This window comes from Haliotis rufescens, unplaced genomic scaffold, assembly GCF_023055435.1.
Source record: "Haliotis rufescens isolate VD_foot unplaced genomic scaffold, xgHalRufe1.0.p SCAF_3, whole genome shotgun sequence".
Lineage (NCBI taxonomy): Eukaryota > Metazoa > Mollusca > Gastropoda > Lepetellida > Haliotidae > Haliotis > Haliotis rufescens.
In genome coordinates this window covers 55,842,370-55,863,470 of record NW_025964001.1, presented here as the reverse complement: position 1 = coordinate 55,863,470, position 21,101 = coordinate 55,842,370, and the positions used below count along the sequence as shown (strand labels likewise).

The window sequence follows — 21,101 nt, the reverse complement described above, 5'->3', positions numbered from 1 at the left end:
TCACACCTTTTTTCCAGCAGCGATGGCCTTGAGTGCTAGTACATATTCACATCATTGACACTAAGGCCCCTAGATCTTCAAGTAAACTAGCATTGAAATGAAGAAGGCCGTACCAAGACCCCAAAGAGTGAATCTATAATTTACTGAAATCTACAATATTTCAACTTCTACATTGTCCACATTGGCGTACATAATGATTTGTCCAAACATACATATACCTTGGATCCATATTATCGATTCCACTTATCAACCTTGTTGAGTTTTGAGAATCTGGTGAAGATACTCGATTACCGCAGCAACCCTGTTGCTAGGCCGATGTACTTTTTAGAACAGACTAAAAAACACATACCACGCCCACTGACATTTTGTTCTTTGCATCCGTCATAACAATTAGAGTATGTTATAGATCACGTACATATTCAAACGGAGTGTCAACCGGCAATCGATATGTTGAAACTACAAAGGCATTTATGGAATGTAACATTTGCATTTTTAATGCCACGCTATATCTTACACTTCCACTCCCACACTAAAGACGTTGAGTAAACGTCGCTAAAACATTACTCTGGATGCCTGAAGACCCTTGCCCATTGTGCCCCGTCGAACCGTTTTTGGCGGTTCTTTTACCAATTGGTCTCAACCCTTGAACTGTCCGTGCTTTTAATGTGGCTCTGGGGCCATGGTATTGATTCCGTAGATGCACCAACCGAATATGGTTGTCTTGTTGACATGACGACACGCAGGGACGACCGCCCCCTGGAAAGTCGTGATTATTTCCCTGCAGTAGATAACGTCTTCAAAGAGATACTATTGTGTTTTGATTAGCATTAAAATGTCTGAAAACTTCGTTTCGTGTCATTCCTGATTGCAGCATACCCACGACGCGAAGACGTTGATGTTCAGCAAGCCGGACAATCGGACGAAGAATGTCACCCGTGTTCTGCTCTGTCCACAAATTCCTCCTCACACCATAACTTCCCCTCCGTCATACGGCATGTCCTCCTGAACGTAATATGCCGCCGTTCGTTCTCCCCTTCGGTGGTAAACACGCTGTCTTCTATCCGATCTGCACAGACAGATCCGCCTTTCAGCAGTGAACACGACCCTCTGCCAGTCACGTCGCTGCCAACGACGTACAATCCGAGCCCATCTCAATCCCTGACGCCGCTGTCAATAACTGTCCTCTGCAAGCTGTTAAGCCCTAATTCCATGAGCCCTGAGTCGCCTGACCACTGCATTCGCCGCTGATGATGTCACTGTCAGGAATCGATACCGGAGATGCTAAGTACGCTTGTACCCGACTTCATTGGGCGTAGTTACCATGGGTCTGCCTGTTCTTGGCCTGCCTGATGTCTGCCCGGTCTGTCTGTAACGTTGCATCGGGTTAATTACAGCAACAAGGGAGCAGCCAAAAGTTCTAAGAATGTGGGCATGTGTGGCTCCCATCTATATCATACCCGGGGCCTACTCGCGTTGTTCGGGTGTCAGTCGTGGCATTTCTGACAAGCCCTAAAAGAGGTTTGGTGTTACAACTCAATTAACAATGTCAATATCGGGCATGGCGTTGATACAGGCGAGGCGGCGGCGGCGAATTGAAGACACCAGATGATTGAAAACAGGCTTGGGGATGTTGTTCGAAACGTCAACAAAAGATTGGCCCAAATGAGCTAGCATTACCGGCTAGTTCTGGTCCTGTGGTATGCGTCGTTCAATCTCATCCCAGAATGTTCTATGGTCTGGTGAAGAAATGTTATGCTGCCTAAAATAAATGTTTCAACACGTGCAACTAAAGACGTTGAGTAACGCAAGCGTCGCATAAACGTTCTTCTGGACGCCTGTAGACACTTGCAGAATGTACTCCCTGAAATAGTTGCTTACAGTCCTGTTACGGTTACTAGTTGGCCTCAACCCGGGAACTGACGATGCTGTTAATGTGGCTCGGTGGTATCGATTCCGTATAATGTACCAACAGAGTATGGTTGTTTTGTTGACATGACGTCACGTGTGGACGACCGCCATTTTGAAAGTCGTGATTGTTTCCTTGCTGTAGATGACGTCTCCAAAGAAATACTATTGTGTTTTGATGATATGTTTTGATAAAATGTCTGAAAACATATCCTGATTGCAGCATACCAATGGCTCGTAGACGTTGATTTTTAACCAAGTCGTGGCATCGCTAAAGCATTGATGTAATTTTCGCAGCTAGTTTGCCCTTTACGCCAATTGTAATCTGTTTCGTGGGACAATCAAGACTGGTCACCCTCTTGCATTGACAATTTATATTGACGGTTAAACAAAGGTGTTTTATGAGCACCTGCTGTTCCGATTAAGAAAAACACGTGTGTAAGTATCATGCTCCCTGCAAACACGGCTCGCTTGGTTAATGCATGTCATCGATCCAAAATGCGTGGATCGATGCTCATGATACTAATCACTGGCTTGTCTGGTCCAGACTAGATTATTTACTCGATTATATAGCGGGAATATTGCTGACTGCGGCGTTAAACGACAAACAAACCAACTCTACAAACACACAAACATGGACACGCTGTGTGCATGAACATGGACGTGCAAATTTAGAATCGCGACCTTAAAGTCTTCGTGAATTTGATTTGAAACATAAAATTAAATTTCCAAAAAATATGTTTTCACTCAATTTTATTAAGCACAGTTACTTTTTTCATCTAGTATATTTATATAGAGAGAAAACATAAAGCCCTTTTCCATAGAAAATAGTAATAATGGTATCCTGATTTTCTGACAAAACACATTGTGTTATATTTACAAAATGAGATAGTTGAACTTAAATACCGAAAACGATTATATCAAATGACATTTACTTGAACTTATACACAGGGCAGGGGCGGTCGGGTAGCCTAGTGGTTAAAGCGTTCGCTCGTCACGCCAAAGACCCGGGTTCTATTCCCGACATGGGTACAATGTGTGAAGCCCATTTCCGGTGTCCCCCGCCGTGATATTGCTGGAATATTGCTAAAAGCGGCGTAAAACCATACTCACTCACTCACTATACGCAGGGCAGATTAGCTGTATCCATCTGTGCAAAATACATGAACTAACTAGACTTCAATAGACAGATCATAAGACTGAATTAAGACAAAAGCATGTATTATTGTAACAAGTCAAACTCCTGACCACGGTGTGTCCAAAATACATTTTTGACCTTATGCGGTTTTTTAAAAGCACTGACTTCTCAATCGGCAACTTCTAAATCGGCAACGTAGACGATAAAAACCTTAAGGAAAAGAGAGGCTACATCACCTTCAGCAGCCGCATCAAGAAAACATGTTGAACCCGCCCCTATCTGCATGGCTGACTGAACTCGAGCATGACAGACATCACTTCTATTCCGATACATTCGTCCACATTAAGCAAGTCAAGTTGAAAATCTATCATTCCCTTAACAGTAATGGTATTTTCAAAGTCAGTTATTACTGTCAAATGATTATACTCTCACGGCTTATTAAGCCTAGCCGGGCATTATTAAATTTGTTTCAATGACGCTGAACATCGATTAGACCGTGTTTCTAGCGACTTGCTAACATGTGCACGTTCATCATTCATTGATGCAAAAATACATCATTACTAATTTTGTCAGGTGATTTACTCTTTTTAGAGATTGTATTTTCTACTCATATCGTTTATGACATCAGGTAAAACGTTTTTACAAGTATTTTAAGGAGTTTTAGTTTTTCATATTCAATGTTCAGCTGTAAAATCGTTAAAACCATTAATATTCAATGCCTAAGCCGAATTCTATTCTTAACAAGAAATGAGGTCCGGTTTTAGAATTACTTCTATTCTGTATAATGATCATGACTCACAATAAATAAAAGAGAGTTATACCCCACGGCCTGGTGCCAATGTCTGCGCTTTAATTAATACCATGTGTAAAACTTGGCCCTTGTCTCCGTGTAATTAGGGAAATCATTAGCTGGTAGATTGATATACGTCATAGAATGTGAACTAGGAGATAGACAAAGAGGTGTTTTGAGGGATTTGAAACAAATGTCACAGCCAGCACCCCAATACTATTCCCTAGGTAAACAGAGGGAAGACATAATGGAATCGACAAATAAAATAACCTCCACCGAAACACAATCACGAAACGGAGATCATGTCATTTAGTTAATACTACTATGCATCGAGGTGAGGTGAAATGGGGTTTAACGTCGCGTCCAAGATTATTGCACTTATATAGCCACGTGCATGCACGCTTGTGTTTGTGTGGCTGCTTGTACTAGTCCGGACTGATGCCGATTTATAGTTCTAGCCCACTGAGATACCATGCCGCAGTTTAACATGAATACCCCACTCGGACACAGTATACTGACTCCGAGCCGACCAGTCCTTGTTTTAGCCCCTTAATGCCCAGCGCCAGACAGGATAACAACAAGTACCATCTTTTAACGTCTTTTGGTATGACGCGGTCGGGGATCGAACCCCGGACCTTCCGCTCTCCGGGCGGACGCTCTACCACTAGACCACGGAGGCGGTCCCTACTATGCATCGATGAAAGGTCGCTTGAAACCATATACCTATAGTTGTCTCCATAAGTATATAGGCGAGAGGGGACGCCGTTAATCCCCCAACACCAGATGTATCATCGCGGAATCCGCGGATGCCAGTAGTCAAAGATAGCGAATGATTCCTCATGCTGTACTCGAAGATTACTTTGTTTTCAAACACTCGTTGGCATTTAGAAAGTGGTCAAATGTAACAAATGTTACATAAATGTTACATTTTGGATAACACTTTCTCAGTACAGATTCTCGTAATATTTGGATCCCGTCCGGGATTCGAACCCACACTGCCAGAGTGGGGCACCTAATCGCCAGCACTCAGAAGTCAGCGATCTAACCCACTCAGCCACCGAGGCTTCCACACAAATGAAAGTCCGACAACTGGTAGTCTAGATCACGTACTTTGTGTACCCCTCTGACAAGTGTTGATTGTCACGACTCCCATGGCCGAAAGCTATGAACACACGTTGCCATTGGGAAAGTGGTAAAATGTAACAAATGTTATATTTAGGATAACATGTTCTTTGTGGAAGCCTCGGTGGCTGGGTGGTTAGATCGCCGACTTTGTGCGCTGTCGATTAGGTGCCTCATTCTGGCAGTGTGGGTTCGAATCCCGGACTTACTGAGAAAGTCTTATCCCAAATTTAACGGACGGGACTCAACCAAAAAAAGTATGAGCATCTTTATTTTACTGAGAAAGTGTTATTCCCAAATAGAACATTTGTTACTTAATGTTTGCTACTCGAAAATCTAGATACCATTTAGTTTACTGTTGGCACCACCTCGACAAATGTATATATCTTCAAACTGAAAGACTTGTAACAAAGACTCATAGTTATTTCCGTGTTGTTTTGTTGATTACCCCATCACATCTGGAAATCCAAAAATTCTTCTTTCTTTTTGTCTTCAGAAAATGTTTTTTTTAATATAAATAACGGAGTAAATATTGAAAGGTACGAGAGATTCTAGACCATTCTTATTGGGGAATAACTGTTGTTTACACGTATATACCATGGGTTACATGTAACATATCCTATTCTATTATATAACCGTAACTTTATGTGACAAACCCGATTTAGGTAATGTCGTGTAAAGTATTATGCCATGTGTGTCTTCTTAAAAGGTTGTCTTGGAGAAATTCCTCGATCGCTAAATCATTATTCATCTTGGGTTTGAACGCATAGCAGATTAGAGAATGTCATCGAGCGGTACCCAAAGGCTTGAAGACGTAAAGTAGTTGTTCCAAGACTGATAAAGTATTTGAGATGCCTTAATGGGTATGGCAAAGTCTCACATTCAATGGTTTCCCAAACCAGTTCAAGACGTGATACTATACATTCCTGGCTCATAAGGTTCCACTAGATCACGAAGATGACCCTTTAAGATGCTCCTAGAAACTCCAATACCGATGTTTATAGCTGATCATGTACATATACATTTGTGTATGATAACTAGCCACGTAGGAATACATTATTACAAGAATCCCAGTGGGCAGCTTATTAGACTTTCAAAGGTAGATTGTGATACTCAAGTAAATATAAAAAAAATATACTTATAACTCAAACTTCATCCTGCCTACTAATATTAGTCAGAAATGGTTTCTGGGAAGTTGGCTGTTTTCCTGAAGACCGAGTAATGATGGTTTGGGGCAAATGTTTCTGCATCTGTTCATTTCAACAAAACCCAACTCTTCTCCATCTCACATCACACGACGAGACATCGGCGCACAGGGCGAAAGAGAAAGACAAGAGGAATGGACCACAAAGTGTTTGATGAATGGCATATGCTAGTGAACATCAGACATCAAACATTTTCGGAAAATGGACAGATAGACACAAATTGCCATTAACAAACCAGGCATTTTGTGAACTGGGATAAAAGGCCAGTTAAGTCCCACCCTAAACTGTTTTATGTATCAGCTCCAAACATTATCAGTGTCAATCAAGTCCAATGTGTTGCCATGGTAACAACCTAACTTCTTTAAAATGAAAAATTGCCATAATGGTGAAAGTTGGAACTTCTGTCAATATTGATGTCTCTTTGCAATATACGTTTATTAGCCTGTTGGCTCAAAATATGATTAAGTTGTGAAGTTTTTTTATATGCGAAAAGAACGAATACTAGATATTTGTTTCTTTTGCATTGCCAGCTATACAGCCTCAAAACGTCACAAACTAAAAGTCAGTAAAGTACGGTTATAACGAACTCAAACGGACTACTAATTTTAGTTCGTTATAACCGTTGTTCGTTATAAGCATATATACAGCATAACTACAGCAAAATGTCGGGACCAACAGCCCTGTTACGGTTACCAGTTAGCCTCAACCCTGGAATTGACTGTGCTGTTAATGTGGCTCTGTGGTATCGACTCCGTATAATGTACCAACAGAGTATGGTTGTTTTGTTGACATGACGTCACGCGTGGACGACTGCCATTTGGAAAGTCGTGATTGTTTCCTTGCTGTAGGTGACGTCTCCAAAGAAATACTACAGTAAACTACGGTTTTAACGAACTCAAAGGGACCACTTATTTTAGTTCGTTATAACCGTTGTTCGTTATAAGCATATATACAGCATAACTACAGCAAAATGTCGGGACCAAAAAAATAAGTTCGTTATAAGCGTGTTCGTTTTAACCGTAGTTTACTTTATGCATACTTAATACACACGGTAATTGTGTAAGCTGACGCGCCTTTATTGGACAGGGAGGAATCAGTTCATATAAAAAACAGGCCCTAATATTATTTGGACTCTTGTTGCTTATTTAAATTTAATATTGACAAGGATCTTGGATAAAGTCATTCTGTTAAGTAAAAAATTCAAGTGTGAGTGAGTGAGTGAGTGAGTGAGTATCGTTTTACGCCGCTTTTAGCAATATTCCAGCAATATCACGGCGGGTGACACCAGAAATGGGCTTCACACATTTTACCCATGTCGGGAATCGAACCCGGGTCTTCGGCGTGACGAGCGAACGCTTTAACCACGAGGCCCCTCAAGTGTGAGATAGTGAAATGGGGTTTAAAGTCGCGTTCAAGATTAGTTCACTTAAACAGCGACGTGCACTCATGTGGGTCTGGCTGCTTGTACCAGTCAGGACTTATGCCAGTTTAATATTGCTAGCCCAGTGATATACCATGCGGTAGTTTAACACGGATACCCCACTCAGATACAGTATACTGACTCCGAGCAGACCAGTCCTTGTTATATCCTTATAATGCGGAGGTAACAGCAAGTACCATTTTTTTACATTCAAAATGTGAAATTTACTGTAAAGTATCAGTAAAGCAATAATTATGTATTACTTCAACACATGTTTAGCCAAATAACAATATTGCTGCAATGAGTTATATTAATAATTCCAGACAAGTACATAATATGTAGATATATTTCATAATACGGTTCAGAAATTATCCATTATCCATGTATTGACGAAATGTTTAGACGCAATAGGGAACTACTCAAATGTCGGTTTAAACACAGTGAAGTGTTCCTGCACAAACAATGACACGGGTGGCCGCAATTCGCTTTGCAGAGTTATCTCCCCTAGTCATGCCAGATTCGCCCTTTGTTTCTAGATTCTTCAGCACAATACCCATGCTCGTGGGTTTCACCAAAGTGATAAACGCCTAAGCCCAGCATCATTTTGGGCTTTCCTTCCATATCTGCTGACACACCTTAACATATACCGTATTCGACGTAATAAGCGCCCCGCTCTAATAAGCGCCCACGGCGATATTTGTTAATATACTGGCTAGTGAACAATCCTACTTAGCACCCCTTCCGATTGATAAATGTACACAAGGCTATTTATTCGTGCATAATACGTTTGTTATATGCACCCTTAATTATGGGCAATTAAATTCTGGAAAAATATAACCATTTATAAACATTTCAGCATAAACCACGAAATTTACGCTCTTTGAACTCAAAAATATATATTCTAATAAGAGCCCCCTATTTCTAATTTTGAGAGCGCCCTGGGCGCTTATTATGTCGAATACGGTAGTTCATAACACTGTTCAATGAAGCTATAGACCCAAGTCACTCATTAACATTATTGGCAGAACATATTCATACTCTATCATATGGGTTTTAAGAATTCGTATATTGTGTATATCGTGTTTTCGTTATGGACTTAATATTGATTTTGATGTTTTGCTGAGAATATATCTTTTATCATTTCATCAAACTTTGATCACTACTAATCCTCACCCGTGAAGATCCGGGGTAGAATAGGTCTTCAGCAACCCATGCTTGTCGTAAAAGGCCACTATGCTTGTCGTAAAAGGCGACTAATGGGATCGGGTGGTCATGCGCGTTGACTTGGTTGATGCATGTCATCGATGCCAATTGCGTAGATCGATGTTCATGATGTCAATCACTGGATTGTCTGGTCCAGACTCGATTATTTACAGACCGCCGTCATATAGCACGAATAAACAACAAACAAACAAAACAAACTACTAATCCTACAGACAGTGTGTCTCTACATAGAATTGTTTTCATTCTGAAGACATCCTGATGAACAGGAAAATCCTGGTCAGTGGTAAAACCATGTGTTTATACAGTACAGATGAAGCTTCATTGAATCTACAATCATGTCTCGTTGAAGGAAGTGGGCACTGTTGGTCCTGTCGTCCTATTGGCCACAATTCGTTGTGCAGAGTTGCGCCTCTTTGGCGGGTCAGAATCCTATGATAGTGAGTTCGAATCCCAGATTCACCTTGATATTGTTCTAGGTTTATTAGCACCATTCTCGTACTCTTGGGTTTCACGAAGACTGCATAACTTCGTGTTTTGTGTGACTGGTAGGTGCTACCGGTAAAGACAGGCCAGGTTTACCCTTTTCCGAACACCTTGTGTCATGACTGATATTCAATGATGCATTTATATAATTTTAACCGCTACGTTGCCTTTTACGCCTTATGCAACCTCAGGCATTGACGATTTATATTTCCTCCAACATCAAGCTGACACTCGCTCACTCACTAACTAACTAACTAACTAACTAACTAACTAACTAACTAACTAACTAACTAACTAACTAACTCACTCACTCACTCACTCACTCACTCACTCACTCACTCACTCACTCACTCACTCACTCACTCACTCAACCACCCAACCACCCATCCACTCACTCACTTACTCACTCACTCACTCACTCACTGATGCGATTATCAATCCGATAAACTTAGTATCGCGATACATTAAATATGCAAATACATTGATACAGTGCCTCTTTACTCAATGCTCTTTGACCAAATCGTTTCGATATGGGTTTTGCAATATGCATGTGTTTCCAATGACTTGGCACAATATTATAAGTGTGGCTGTTCATTGTATTGAGACGTGAAAGCAATATGACACAAGTGACTTCATAAGTGGTTTCTAAAGTAACTTCAGTGAGTGAAAGTTCTGAACTTTGATTATTTTAAGAATTAAATTAGTGTGTGTATTTTTATCTGAGATTATGCAATTATATCATTTCAAAATCAGTGTCTGGCAATAACGAGACTGTGTATTTCACCGATGTCCTGTTCAACGTAGGTTGAAGTGTAATCAACCTCACAGATCAAATCTAAAGTGCGTTTAGGGTATTGTGTTTACTGAAATATGATATTTTATAAAGATTAGTATGTTTTGGTCTGTGAATACATAACTATCAATACTGCACCGACTAGTAAGTTACTAAGTTACACACGACGCCCCCCCCCCCCCCCCCCCCTACCCACCCACCCACCCCCCCGACACAAAACACCCACACCCACACACCCACATACCCCATTCTCTCTCTCTCTCTCTCTCTCTCTCTCTCTCTCTCTCTCTCTCTCTCTCTCATGAACGTTGTACACAGTTAGTATAAACCGTATTATTTACTTTTATCTGTTAAACATAACAAAAAAAACATATGTTAAGAACACACTTTGCTATTGTTCAGAACCTTATCATGTCCAGACATGCAGCCGAGGGGGCTGCCCTTTCTGACACTGAGCAGTTGCAGATTTCCTGTCAATTCTATAGACAATATTTGTTACACGCCAAGACAAGATTCTGTACACGAAGCTACCTAGGCAGAAAATCATTCAAAGTTTGCCATGGTAGGCAGTGATGTCCAGGACGTCAGGTATTGTCTAACATAATTTTGAGGAGGCAAAAAGCTTCTCATCAGCGCGGGCAAATTATAACCTGACCACGATGTGCCAAAATAGGAACGGAGGCAAAAAGATAGTGATCACCCTGATGCAAGACAGATCCTGGTTTCTCCACTTCTTCATCAATACTAATCCAATCATCTCACTTCGACACCACTACTTAAAATGACCGAAGAATAATCCTTTTGAAAATCATAGTTTTTAAACGGAGCAATCGGAGGCATGCCCAGTAAGCACGTAAATTAATTATTACCTGAACCCAAAGGGCGTCTGTATTGACACTGAGCGAACTCAAAATCTGAAAGTGGTGGCACATGAGAATGTATGGAAATGGGAGGGTTGAGAGAGCAAGAAAATCTAATCTTTGATTCAATCAGATCCGGCGCTTCTTGGTTAACACGGTTTATAAGATTCCATGAACAAACCTGCTAGTTCTTTAACATGCGCGGGATCTTTGCCAATGGTTTCTTGTCACTCATGGTTGGGCAAGGCTTGATGATAACACAAAGTGTTCAGAGGAATGTCACACAGAATTGGTCCTCATCTGATGTGTGTCATCCAGTGAGACGGAGCAAGGAATGATGGTAAACTGATTAAATATTGCTTCAAAGAACAAAGCCCTCTTAATCAAGATCAACTGGTACTTATTCCCGTGCGAGCATGGTCTTACATCTTACATTTTACATCAATCAGTGCTAATGACCACACTCACACCAAACAGAAGAAACTTTCAGGATGTCAAACAAGGCTTTAAAAACAGGTCGCCAATTGTGAATTATTTGTGTAATTAAATCAGCTCATCATTGAAACGTGTTTATGTTTAAAATAGGAAAGGAAATAAAAAGAACAACTTATTCTTTACAAGCCAAGACATGAGATGTCAGAGGAATGATATCATAAACGATTTTCAAGATATAGTTCAATCAAATGATGGCACTGGTTCTTAAGATGGGATTGAAATGCATAGCCGACTTCGCTCTCAAATTTTACAATCTATATCAATATCAATGTTACAACTCTGACAAAAGGATGAAAAATAAAAAAAGTTGTTTATGACTTCACTTTCATTAGCGCCATTAATTAACTGCAGCGGATGTTTATTTTCACTTCTTGATTATATCATATGCTTCAGTAAAAATCAATATTCTAACCCACTTATCTCTAAACGTCTCCCTGTTTCCCATCTAAGGCAGTGAAATAACTTCAGTTTTACGACTTTTTGCTGGTTTCTCAGAGAACCCACTCAGACACACTACTGAGTTCAAAACTTCAATAAGAAAGCACCAGAATGTTATAGAATTAAAATCTGCGTTTCTCAAAAGCCATGATAAGTGTGAAGGTAATGCGGGTCTGTTTGCTGTCATGCTTGAGTTTATGACAAGTAATAAAGCTATATTGCTTAGCTGAAATCTCGGCAATCTATTCAAAGGTTCTTATTTATATGAAAAACGGCGGCTCGCTCTGTGAGGACATGGCCAATCGATACATGGATGTCAACTTTAAAAGATTAAACTCATAGGGTGGCAAAAACGGCGTCAAGATTACAAGAGTGGACAACACACGCGTCGCGGGGCTAACTCCTATTGTGAATCTAACACATTCTAAATAGGACGTTTCTCGAACATTAGCATCTACACTACATATATACTTCTACTTCTCTTTATTTTCTTCAAATAAAGAACATTGCATATACACTTTTGTACAAAAGTAATGAATAAAAAATGAATACATTTTAATTTGGTGCAATGATATACAACTAACTACAACGAAAGGTGGATTGATGACTTGTTACTGTTACTCCAAGAACATATTTTAACTCAAAAGTACTGTGAAGATTTATTGTGGCCAAGACAAATGCTTACACTATTGTCATACAATCAATACGCATTCAAAACATTACTTCAACAATGGTTCAGAATCTTATCGATTTTAACCTAGCTATTCTCAACATTTATGAAAGATTGAAAAAAGTTATGCTTACCCGATACAGGAATGTGAGCGTACAAAAGCATGAACAGGAACATGTTTGTCACTGTGCCTGGGTTGAGTATTGTGTCATTCAATGAATCATAATCCGGATATATCTTCGTTATAAAAACATGACTTCCTAAAAGGTTCCTGGCAGACTTAATCCAGGGTTACGAGTCTGAATGTATCCTGCAGGCAGACACAGGGAAGTGTCCCACCGAACCAGTGATCCGACATTTGGTATTAACACATGACACACAATAAAGCAATCCTGAGCAGAATCTCCTTTAAATAACATGGATACATCCATTGACCAATCAGAATTCTCGATTTGGTTCTACTTCCAGTGGTACTGATAGCTTGATCTGCCGCTGTGAATGCCATGTACATCCTAATGCATCTTAACACCCCTCACTGATAGGCATATTAGGGGGAAAGACGACACACGCTGCCAACATTAAGAAAAGAATTCCCCTCATAAACACCGCCGCTGGTAGAAGCATTTTGCAAATTGTCCGGAGTATCGTTACAAAGTGTCTGGAAGTACTTGTATGAACTTTTTCATTTCGATTCTCATCTCCTCGACATCATTAACGCCGGGGAATAATTGGCTGGGCCATTCGCCTTTTATTTCTGGGTTTGATCCTCGGGTTGTGGCTGGTAGGCTTCATTGTCGGCTGCCGTAGGTCGGATTGTTGTACCACGATCTTTTATCGATTTTCATTTACCTCTCATCGGAGATTAAATTTTCTTGTCAGGAAATTCCTGAGTCGTGCCATTACATCAATTTAGTTTTCGGTTTTCGTTTACAGTTTTTGTGTCTCATTTTAGAGGAAACAATTATTGCAATTAATTATGTAAAAACTATGTAAGTACTAGTTATGGACACGATAAATGTAAGATCGGATGTATGGTAGACAAATGATTCTTTTATGTCGTTTCTTCTGGGATGAATATCTGAGAAGTTATTTTCTCTCTAAGTTAATGAACATTACCATTAAACATAATACTATGACCTTCTCAACAGCCATATCGACTAAATTATGTATATTTATTATTTCTCATTTTGAGAGATAGTTGAAAATAATCCTGAAAACACAGAGCCCATACATTGCTCGTATTCGTTACATGGTGAAGAAAGCAGATGTATTTGTGTAAGGCCTTAAATAAGTCGAGGAAAAAATTAACTCTATACTTTCTTTTTGCATTTTCTAGATTGTAAAGCGGACCCTATATTCAGATGCACATGTTTATTTAATACAGAATTTATTTATCCATTGTATTTGTGAGGTGATGGAAACATTTAAACCATTTAAATATGGGAACAGATTCGACAGCTTACATTTAACATGGTGGAAGAAAATACATACATAATTAAAATACAAGAAATATTTAATGGATTTAAATCAGTCCATCTTTATATTTTCAATGAAAAAACAAACTACGTTACAAATGATTGAATCGATTCAATTGCTGACATTCACAATAGAGTCACTCAAACAGCTCTGACATATATGTGACATGAATTTAATCGATTAACTGCTTTGTTTAAGTGATCAAAAAAGTTTAAAATACCATACATGTGTAAATTACTGAATGTTGACATTCAATACACGGTAGATGACATGAGAACTAATGTCCTCATAAAGTAGATAAGGAATCCTCAACCGCAAAGGGTTTGTATTTTGTTATACAGGAAGAAGAAGCATATTCCAGTTACTCTTTTGTATGCTATGTTACTCAAAGCATGAATATTCCTCATCTCAACTGATCTGAATAGACCTGTGTGTTATGGATCGTCGTTATCCGTAACATTTCACCTGACATGGCATCATATAGGTTGGGCTATTACCTGCGTTCTCTAGACATAGTAGGAGCTAAATATGTACAAGATTATTTTATTTTCTCAAATCTTTTAAATCAACCCAACGTCTATTTAACCATGGAGAAAGTTTATGCAACATAACCGAATTCAGATTCAATTCCGAACCAGATATTGAATATGTGTTGACGTAACTACCGTTCAGGGTCTGTATCGCTATCGTGTGTCCAGCTTCCTCAACAAAGGTTGCAGGTATACAGTGATACGCCATGAGCAGAAATAGATATATGATGAAAAATCAATATAGAAAACAAACATACCGTAAGTTGCTTTACATGGTTAAACGATAATACTGAGTAAATCCAAAATCATTATATGACATTGGAACAGGCTGGTGTGAAATTTATACATTTATTCATTGAAAAAAGAAACTTCATATGATATCCTTACGCAAATATACAGATCAATAACGGTCTAATTCTATTTCAAGGTATCAACAGTTAAATAACATCGTCTTTGATCGCGAAGACGATGACACGGCTGGTCTTTTATAAGAGACCATGTCTTCTTATCACAATTCTTTTAATTGTTTTCATCCTATCAAATTTCTTTTCTGGTAAAATAATCAATGTCTGTCAAACAAAGTATAGAGAAATGGGGATAAGGTGTCTAAAATGACTGGTGACGGATAGTATTATGTACACATCAATCTATATGGCAGTTGAAAGCTTAAACAAGGACATTGTCTTTAACCTTTTAATTATCTCATTTCTGTTGGAGCACTGCTTCATTCTACGAATACACTGCTTCATTCTACGAATACACTGCATCTTTCGACCAATACATTGCTTCGTTCTACTAATACGCTGCTTCATTCTACCAATACATTGCTTCGTTTTACTAATACACTGTTTCTTTCTACCAATACATTGCTTAGTAATACTACTACATATCTTCGTTCTACTGACACACTGGTCCATTCTACTAATACATTGATTAGTTCTACTTATACACTGCTCCCTCCTACCAATACATTGCTCAGTTATATGAATACACTGCTTCAATCTATGAATACATTGCTTCATTCTACCAATACATTGCTTCATTCTACAAATACATTGTTTAGTTCTGTTAATACACTGCTTTATTCCACGAACACACTGCTCAGTTTTACAAATGCACTGCTTAGTTCTACTCATACATTGCTACACTGCTTAGTTCTACTAATACATTGCTCAGTTCTACTAACACACTGCTTCATTCTACCAAACACTGCTTCATTTTACCTATACATTGCTTAGTTCTACTAATACATTGCTTCATTCTACTCATACATTGCTTCATTCTACTCATACATTGCTTCATTCTACTAATACACTGCTTCATTCTACCAAATTGAATATATTGCATAGTTTTACGAATACACTGCTTTATTCTACCAATACATTGCTTACTTCAACTAATTCACCGCTTCATTCTATCAATACATTGCTTAGTTCTACTAATATATTGCTTCATTCTACTAATAAACTGCTTCATTCTACCAAATTGAATACATTGCTTAGTTCTACGCATACACTGCTTCATTCTACTAATACACTGCTTCATTCTACCAATACATTGCTTCATTCTACTAAAACATTGCTTCATTCTACAAAATCACTGCTTCATGCTACTGAAACACTTTATTTGTAAACGGAGGGTCAAACGAACAAACAACTTTTTTTTTTTAATTCAAATTCATGCTCGAAATATTAGAATTCAATTATTTACAAATGAGGTGGTGAAACGGGGTTTAACGTCGCGTCCAAGATTATTGCGCTTATATAGCGAGGTGCATGCACGTGTGTGTGGCTGCTTGTACTACTCCGGACTGATGCCGATTTATAGTGCTACCCACTGAGATACCGTGCCGCAGTTTAACATGAATATCTCACTCAGACACAGTATACTGACTCCGAACCGACCAGTCCTTGTTTTAGGCCCTTGACGCCGAGCGCCAGACAGGGTAACAACAAGTACCATTATTTCCGAATGTAAACACTAATACATTGCTTCGTCAAATACACTGCTTCATTCTACCAATACACTGCTTCATTTTACCAAAAGACTGCTTCATTCGACGAATACACTGCTTCATTCTACTAATACATTGCTTTATTATACGAATACTCTGCTTAGTTCTACTAATATACCACTTCATTCTACAAATACACTGCTTCATTCTACCAATATATTGCTTCATTCTACAAATAAATGGCTTTTGTCTACTTAGACACTGCTTCATTCAACTTATACACTGCTATATTCTACCAATACATTGCTTAGTTCTACCATGACATTACTTCATTTTACGATACACTGCTTCATTCTACCAAAACACTGCTTCATTCTACTATTATACTTCTTCATTTTACTAATACATTGCTTCATTCTACGAATACACTGCTACATTCTACAATACACTGCTTCATTCTACAAAATATTGCTTCATACTACTATTACACTGTTTCATTCTACCAATACATTGCTTCATTCTACGAATACTCTGCTTCATTCTACAAATGAATACGTTGCTTCACTCTACGAATACACTGTTTCATTCTACAAATAAATACGCTGCTTCATTCTACGAATACACTGCTTCATTCTACCAATACATTGCTTCATTCTACCAATACATTGTTTCATTCTACCAATACACTGCTTCATTTTACCAATATATTGCTTCATTCTACGAATACACTGCTTCATTATACAATACAGTGCTTCATTCTACTTAACATTGCTTCATTCTACTAATACGTTGCTTCATTCTACGAATACACTGCTACATTCTACAATACACTGCTTCATTCTACAAAATATTGCTTTATACTACTATTACACTGCTTCATTCTACCAATACATTGCTTCATTCTACGAATACTCTGCTTCATTCTACAAATAGATACGTTGCTTCACTCTACGAATACACTGCTTCATTCTACAAATAAATACGTTGCTTCTCTCTACGAATACTCTGCTTCATTCTACCAAAACATTGCTTCATTCTACGAATACATTGCTTCATTCTACCTATACATTGCTTAGTTCTACTGAAACACTTTATTTGTAAACGGAAGGTCAAACGAATTAACAACAAATAACTGTAGGAATTCTAATTCACTCTTGGAACTCGAGAATTTAATTATTTCCAATGTAAACACTAATACATTGCTTCATTCTACTAATACATTGCTTCATTCAACTAATACACAGCTTTATTCTACCATTTTACCAATACACTGCTTCATTTTACAATACACTGCTTCATTCGAAGAATAACTGTTTCACTCTACGAATACACTGCTCAATTCTACTAATACACTGCTTCATTCTATTGAAACACTTTATTTATAAACGGAAGGTCAAAAGAATTAACAACAAATAACTGTAGGAATTCTAATTCACGCTTAGAACATGAGAATTCAATTATTTCCAAATGTATACACTACAAAACTAAGAACGAGATGCAATTTAAGTTTCCTCGGCATTTACTTGTTAATATATAATACATGTTGAGATTCCGTTGTAAATGTAGCTAGACATCTCATGAATGCATTCTCAGATATAATCGCATTGCAAGAATCCCATACTTCTAACCCGCGAAGATCCAGTTGAGAATTTATCTTCAGCAAACCATGCTTGTCGAAAGAGGTGACTAACGGCATTTGGTGGTCAGGCTCGCTGATTTAGTTGATTCATGTCATCGTATCCCAATTGACCGTTACCTGTGGTGCCTGTGATCACTGGATTGTGTGGCCCAGATTCGATTATTTACAAACCGCCGCCACATACATGTAGCTGAAAAATTGCTGAGTGCGGCGTTAAACAACAAACGAACAAACTTCTAATGTACGAAGTCTTCGAACAAGCAATGATAATATATTATTTCAATGTGGATGGCCTATCTTTACATATAAGATAGCTTCTCGATAAGTCGCAAAGTAAAATGAAGAACAAAGCGTGTGTTTCTTAGAGGAAAGTTTCTAGTAAGTTGTTCCCCATATATGTAGCTGGGTTACGCAGATAAACGCAGTGGCCGAACTATCGCATCCCAAAGTGTGAGAGATATGGCATTCCGTATTAGGAGGAAAAGGTACAGATAATCGACGGGGAGATTGTGGGAATAAGCGGGGAGTTTAATTCACCTGTTCGTAAAATGGACATGTCCGACATTTCCGAGGTCGGATTCTATTCAGGGAGTCATCAGTATTAATATTTGGTAAAATATTTTTAAAGTTTGTACATTTCATCATCATTCTGAAAGAGTGAGTGAGTGAGTTAGGTTTATCGCCGCTTTTAACAGTATTCCAGTTATATCGCGGCGTGTCAGCTTAATGTGGGAGGAAAGCCCGAAGTGATGCAGGTCTCAGACGTTTACCACTTCGGTGAAACCCACGAGCACGGGTATGGTGCTGACAAACCTAGAAACATAATCGGGGCGAACCGGGATTCGAACCCACAATCATAGGTTTCTGGCGTGCCCACTCTGCGAATCGCGGCACCTTAGAAGACTGGGCCACCCGTGCCCCTCATTCTTAAAGAGACTGTAAATAATGTTATCGCATATATAAAATAAACGACTCGGGGTAATTGTTTATCGTACAATAAATGGGTGAGTGAATATGATTTTACGCCGCTTTTTGCAATATTCCAGCAATATCACGGCGGGGGACACCACAAATGGGCTTCACACATTTTACCCATGTCGGGAATCGAACCCGGGTCTTCGGCGTGACGAGCGAACGCTTTAACCACTAGGCTACCCGACCGCCCCTCGTACAATATAACACTGCAGGGAGAATAAACCACTCAGGTCTGCGCTCCTCATCGTTTATTCTCCCTGCAGTGTTTTATTTAAGAATTGACTTTCACTTTGTGACTGGAGTATGAACCTTCAAAGATTGAGGGCCAAACTGTATGAACGTCGGAGCTTCATACAGTTTGGCCCCCACTCAATGAAGGTTCATACTCCAATACTTCTTATAATTTGTTTATATCACTATTTTAAGACGTTAAGTTGTTAATGAACCTGTGGCGGTTACATGTTTTAGACATCATTGATTAACTGGCCGATCATTGAAAGGTGATTAAAGACGTGTCAAACAGACACTAAAGTAAATTCATAGATTGCTGTAGACAGTCACTGTGAGCCTGGACACGGATCAATTCGATACTTCGATAGTTTGGAAGTGCATGTCTTCGTTTTTTTCATCAGGAGGCCTCGTAGCAAAGATATTCGTGAACAATCATGCAATCAAACTCTCTGACGTTTCTCAATGTATATTGAAATGCTGAGTTCAAGATTAAAGGGTCGACATGTTCAGAAAGAACGCTTCTGTTTGTATTCGTGCCAGGGAATTCCCTGGGGTTTCCCCAGGAATGTGGAAGTAGTCCGTCAGTGTTTACGTCATTTCAAGAAAAAAATACTTATGAACGAATTTTGCGGTCGTGTGACCAACCTGTCGTCCAATGGAAAAGCTGTATATCGTGTAAACTTCAAATTAAAAAAATTACGATATACAACTCCCACTCGTCCTGTATTTCTTAAATATATAGACAGATTTGCCTATCAATATATGTTCTGTACAAAATGTGACACACGTTCAACCATGTCACACATTGCAAACCTCAGCTCTTCAAACGTTTGATCTCACGACATCATCGGGGCTTGAATGTATTGAACAGTTATACACATGTAGTTTAAGTATGGTATCACCAGTCACTATCTGGTTGTAGATGCCAAGCTCCAGTCCCTTAAAGGGGCTCTCACACTTTGCCGAGTTGCGTCCCGAGTATTGACCCAAGCTGACCAAACTCGTACAGCTCGTATCGACATCGTCGTGCTCGTATGCAACTCTTTATAGACTCCTATTAGATTCCTATTGGACTCATATGGGGCTCGTAACACAATCGTAGCGTATTCGTATGATACACGTATATATGTAGTCTCTTCCCGAGTCCTAACCGAGTTAGGCTCGGGAGAGCTCGGCAACCACCTCGGCAAAGTGTGAGAGCTGCTTTAAACAAACGCACCATGTACAAAGATGAATAAATGATTATGCCCACAACTTACATGAATTGTTAATGAATAGGTTTACAGGTTAAATGAATTATCTTTTAATCAACCTAGAGTCTTAGAAATGCAAGTGAGGTTCTGTTTCAAGCGATGTGATCAAGTTCGCAGATTTACTGTGGTGCGATATTGGTATTACCTTATCGTTATTTTGCGGAATATATGTGGCATGTTCACGGAATTTCTCCTCATCTATGGTCACGGAATTTCTCCTCACTATGTTCACGGAATTTCTCCTCACTATGTTCACGGAATTTCTCCTCACTATGTTCACGGAATTTCTCCTCAGTATGTTCACGGAATTTCTCCTCATCTATGTTTACGGAATTTCTCCTCAGTATGTTTACGGAATTTCACCTCATCTATGTTTACGGAATTTCTCCTCACTATGTTCACGGAATTTCTCCTCTCTATGTTTACGGAATTTCTCCTCACTATGTTCACGGAATTTCTCCTCTCTATGTTTTCGGAATTTCTCCTCACTATGTTCACGG

The 21,101-nt window shown here is 39.1% G+C and overlaps 1 protein-coding gene across 2 annotated transcripts in view; it reads right to left on the bottom strand.

The window, feature by feature from the left end:
* Positions 1-21,101, bottom strand: part of LOC124148737 (lachesin-like) — a 62,107-nt gene that overhangs the window by 36,604 nt on the left and 4,402 nt on the right. Inside the window, exon 1 of one of the 2 annotated variants that reach the window (XM_046519995.2) lies at positions 12,678-12,954. The exons of the other annotated variant lie outside the window; for it this stretch is intronic. Within the exon in view, the coding sequence (XP_046375951.1) occupies positions 12,678-12,720 (43 nt within the window). The 5' untranslated portion in view covers positions 12,721-12,954. Of the gene's footprint in view, positions 1-12,677; positions 12,955-21,101 lie in introns of those variants that run through there. 2 annotated transcript variants of the gene reach the window in all.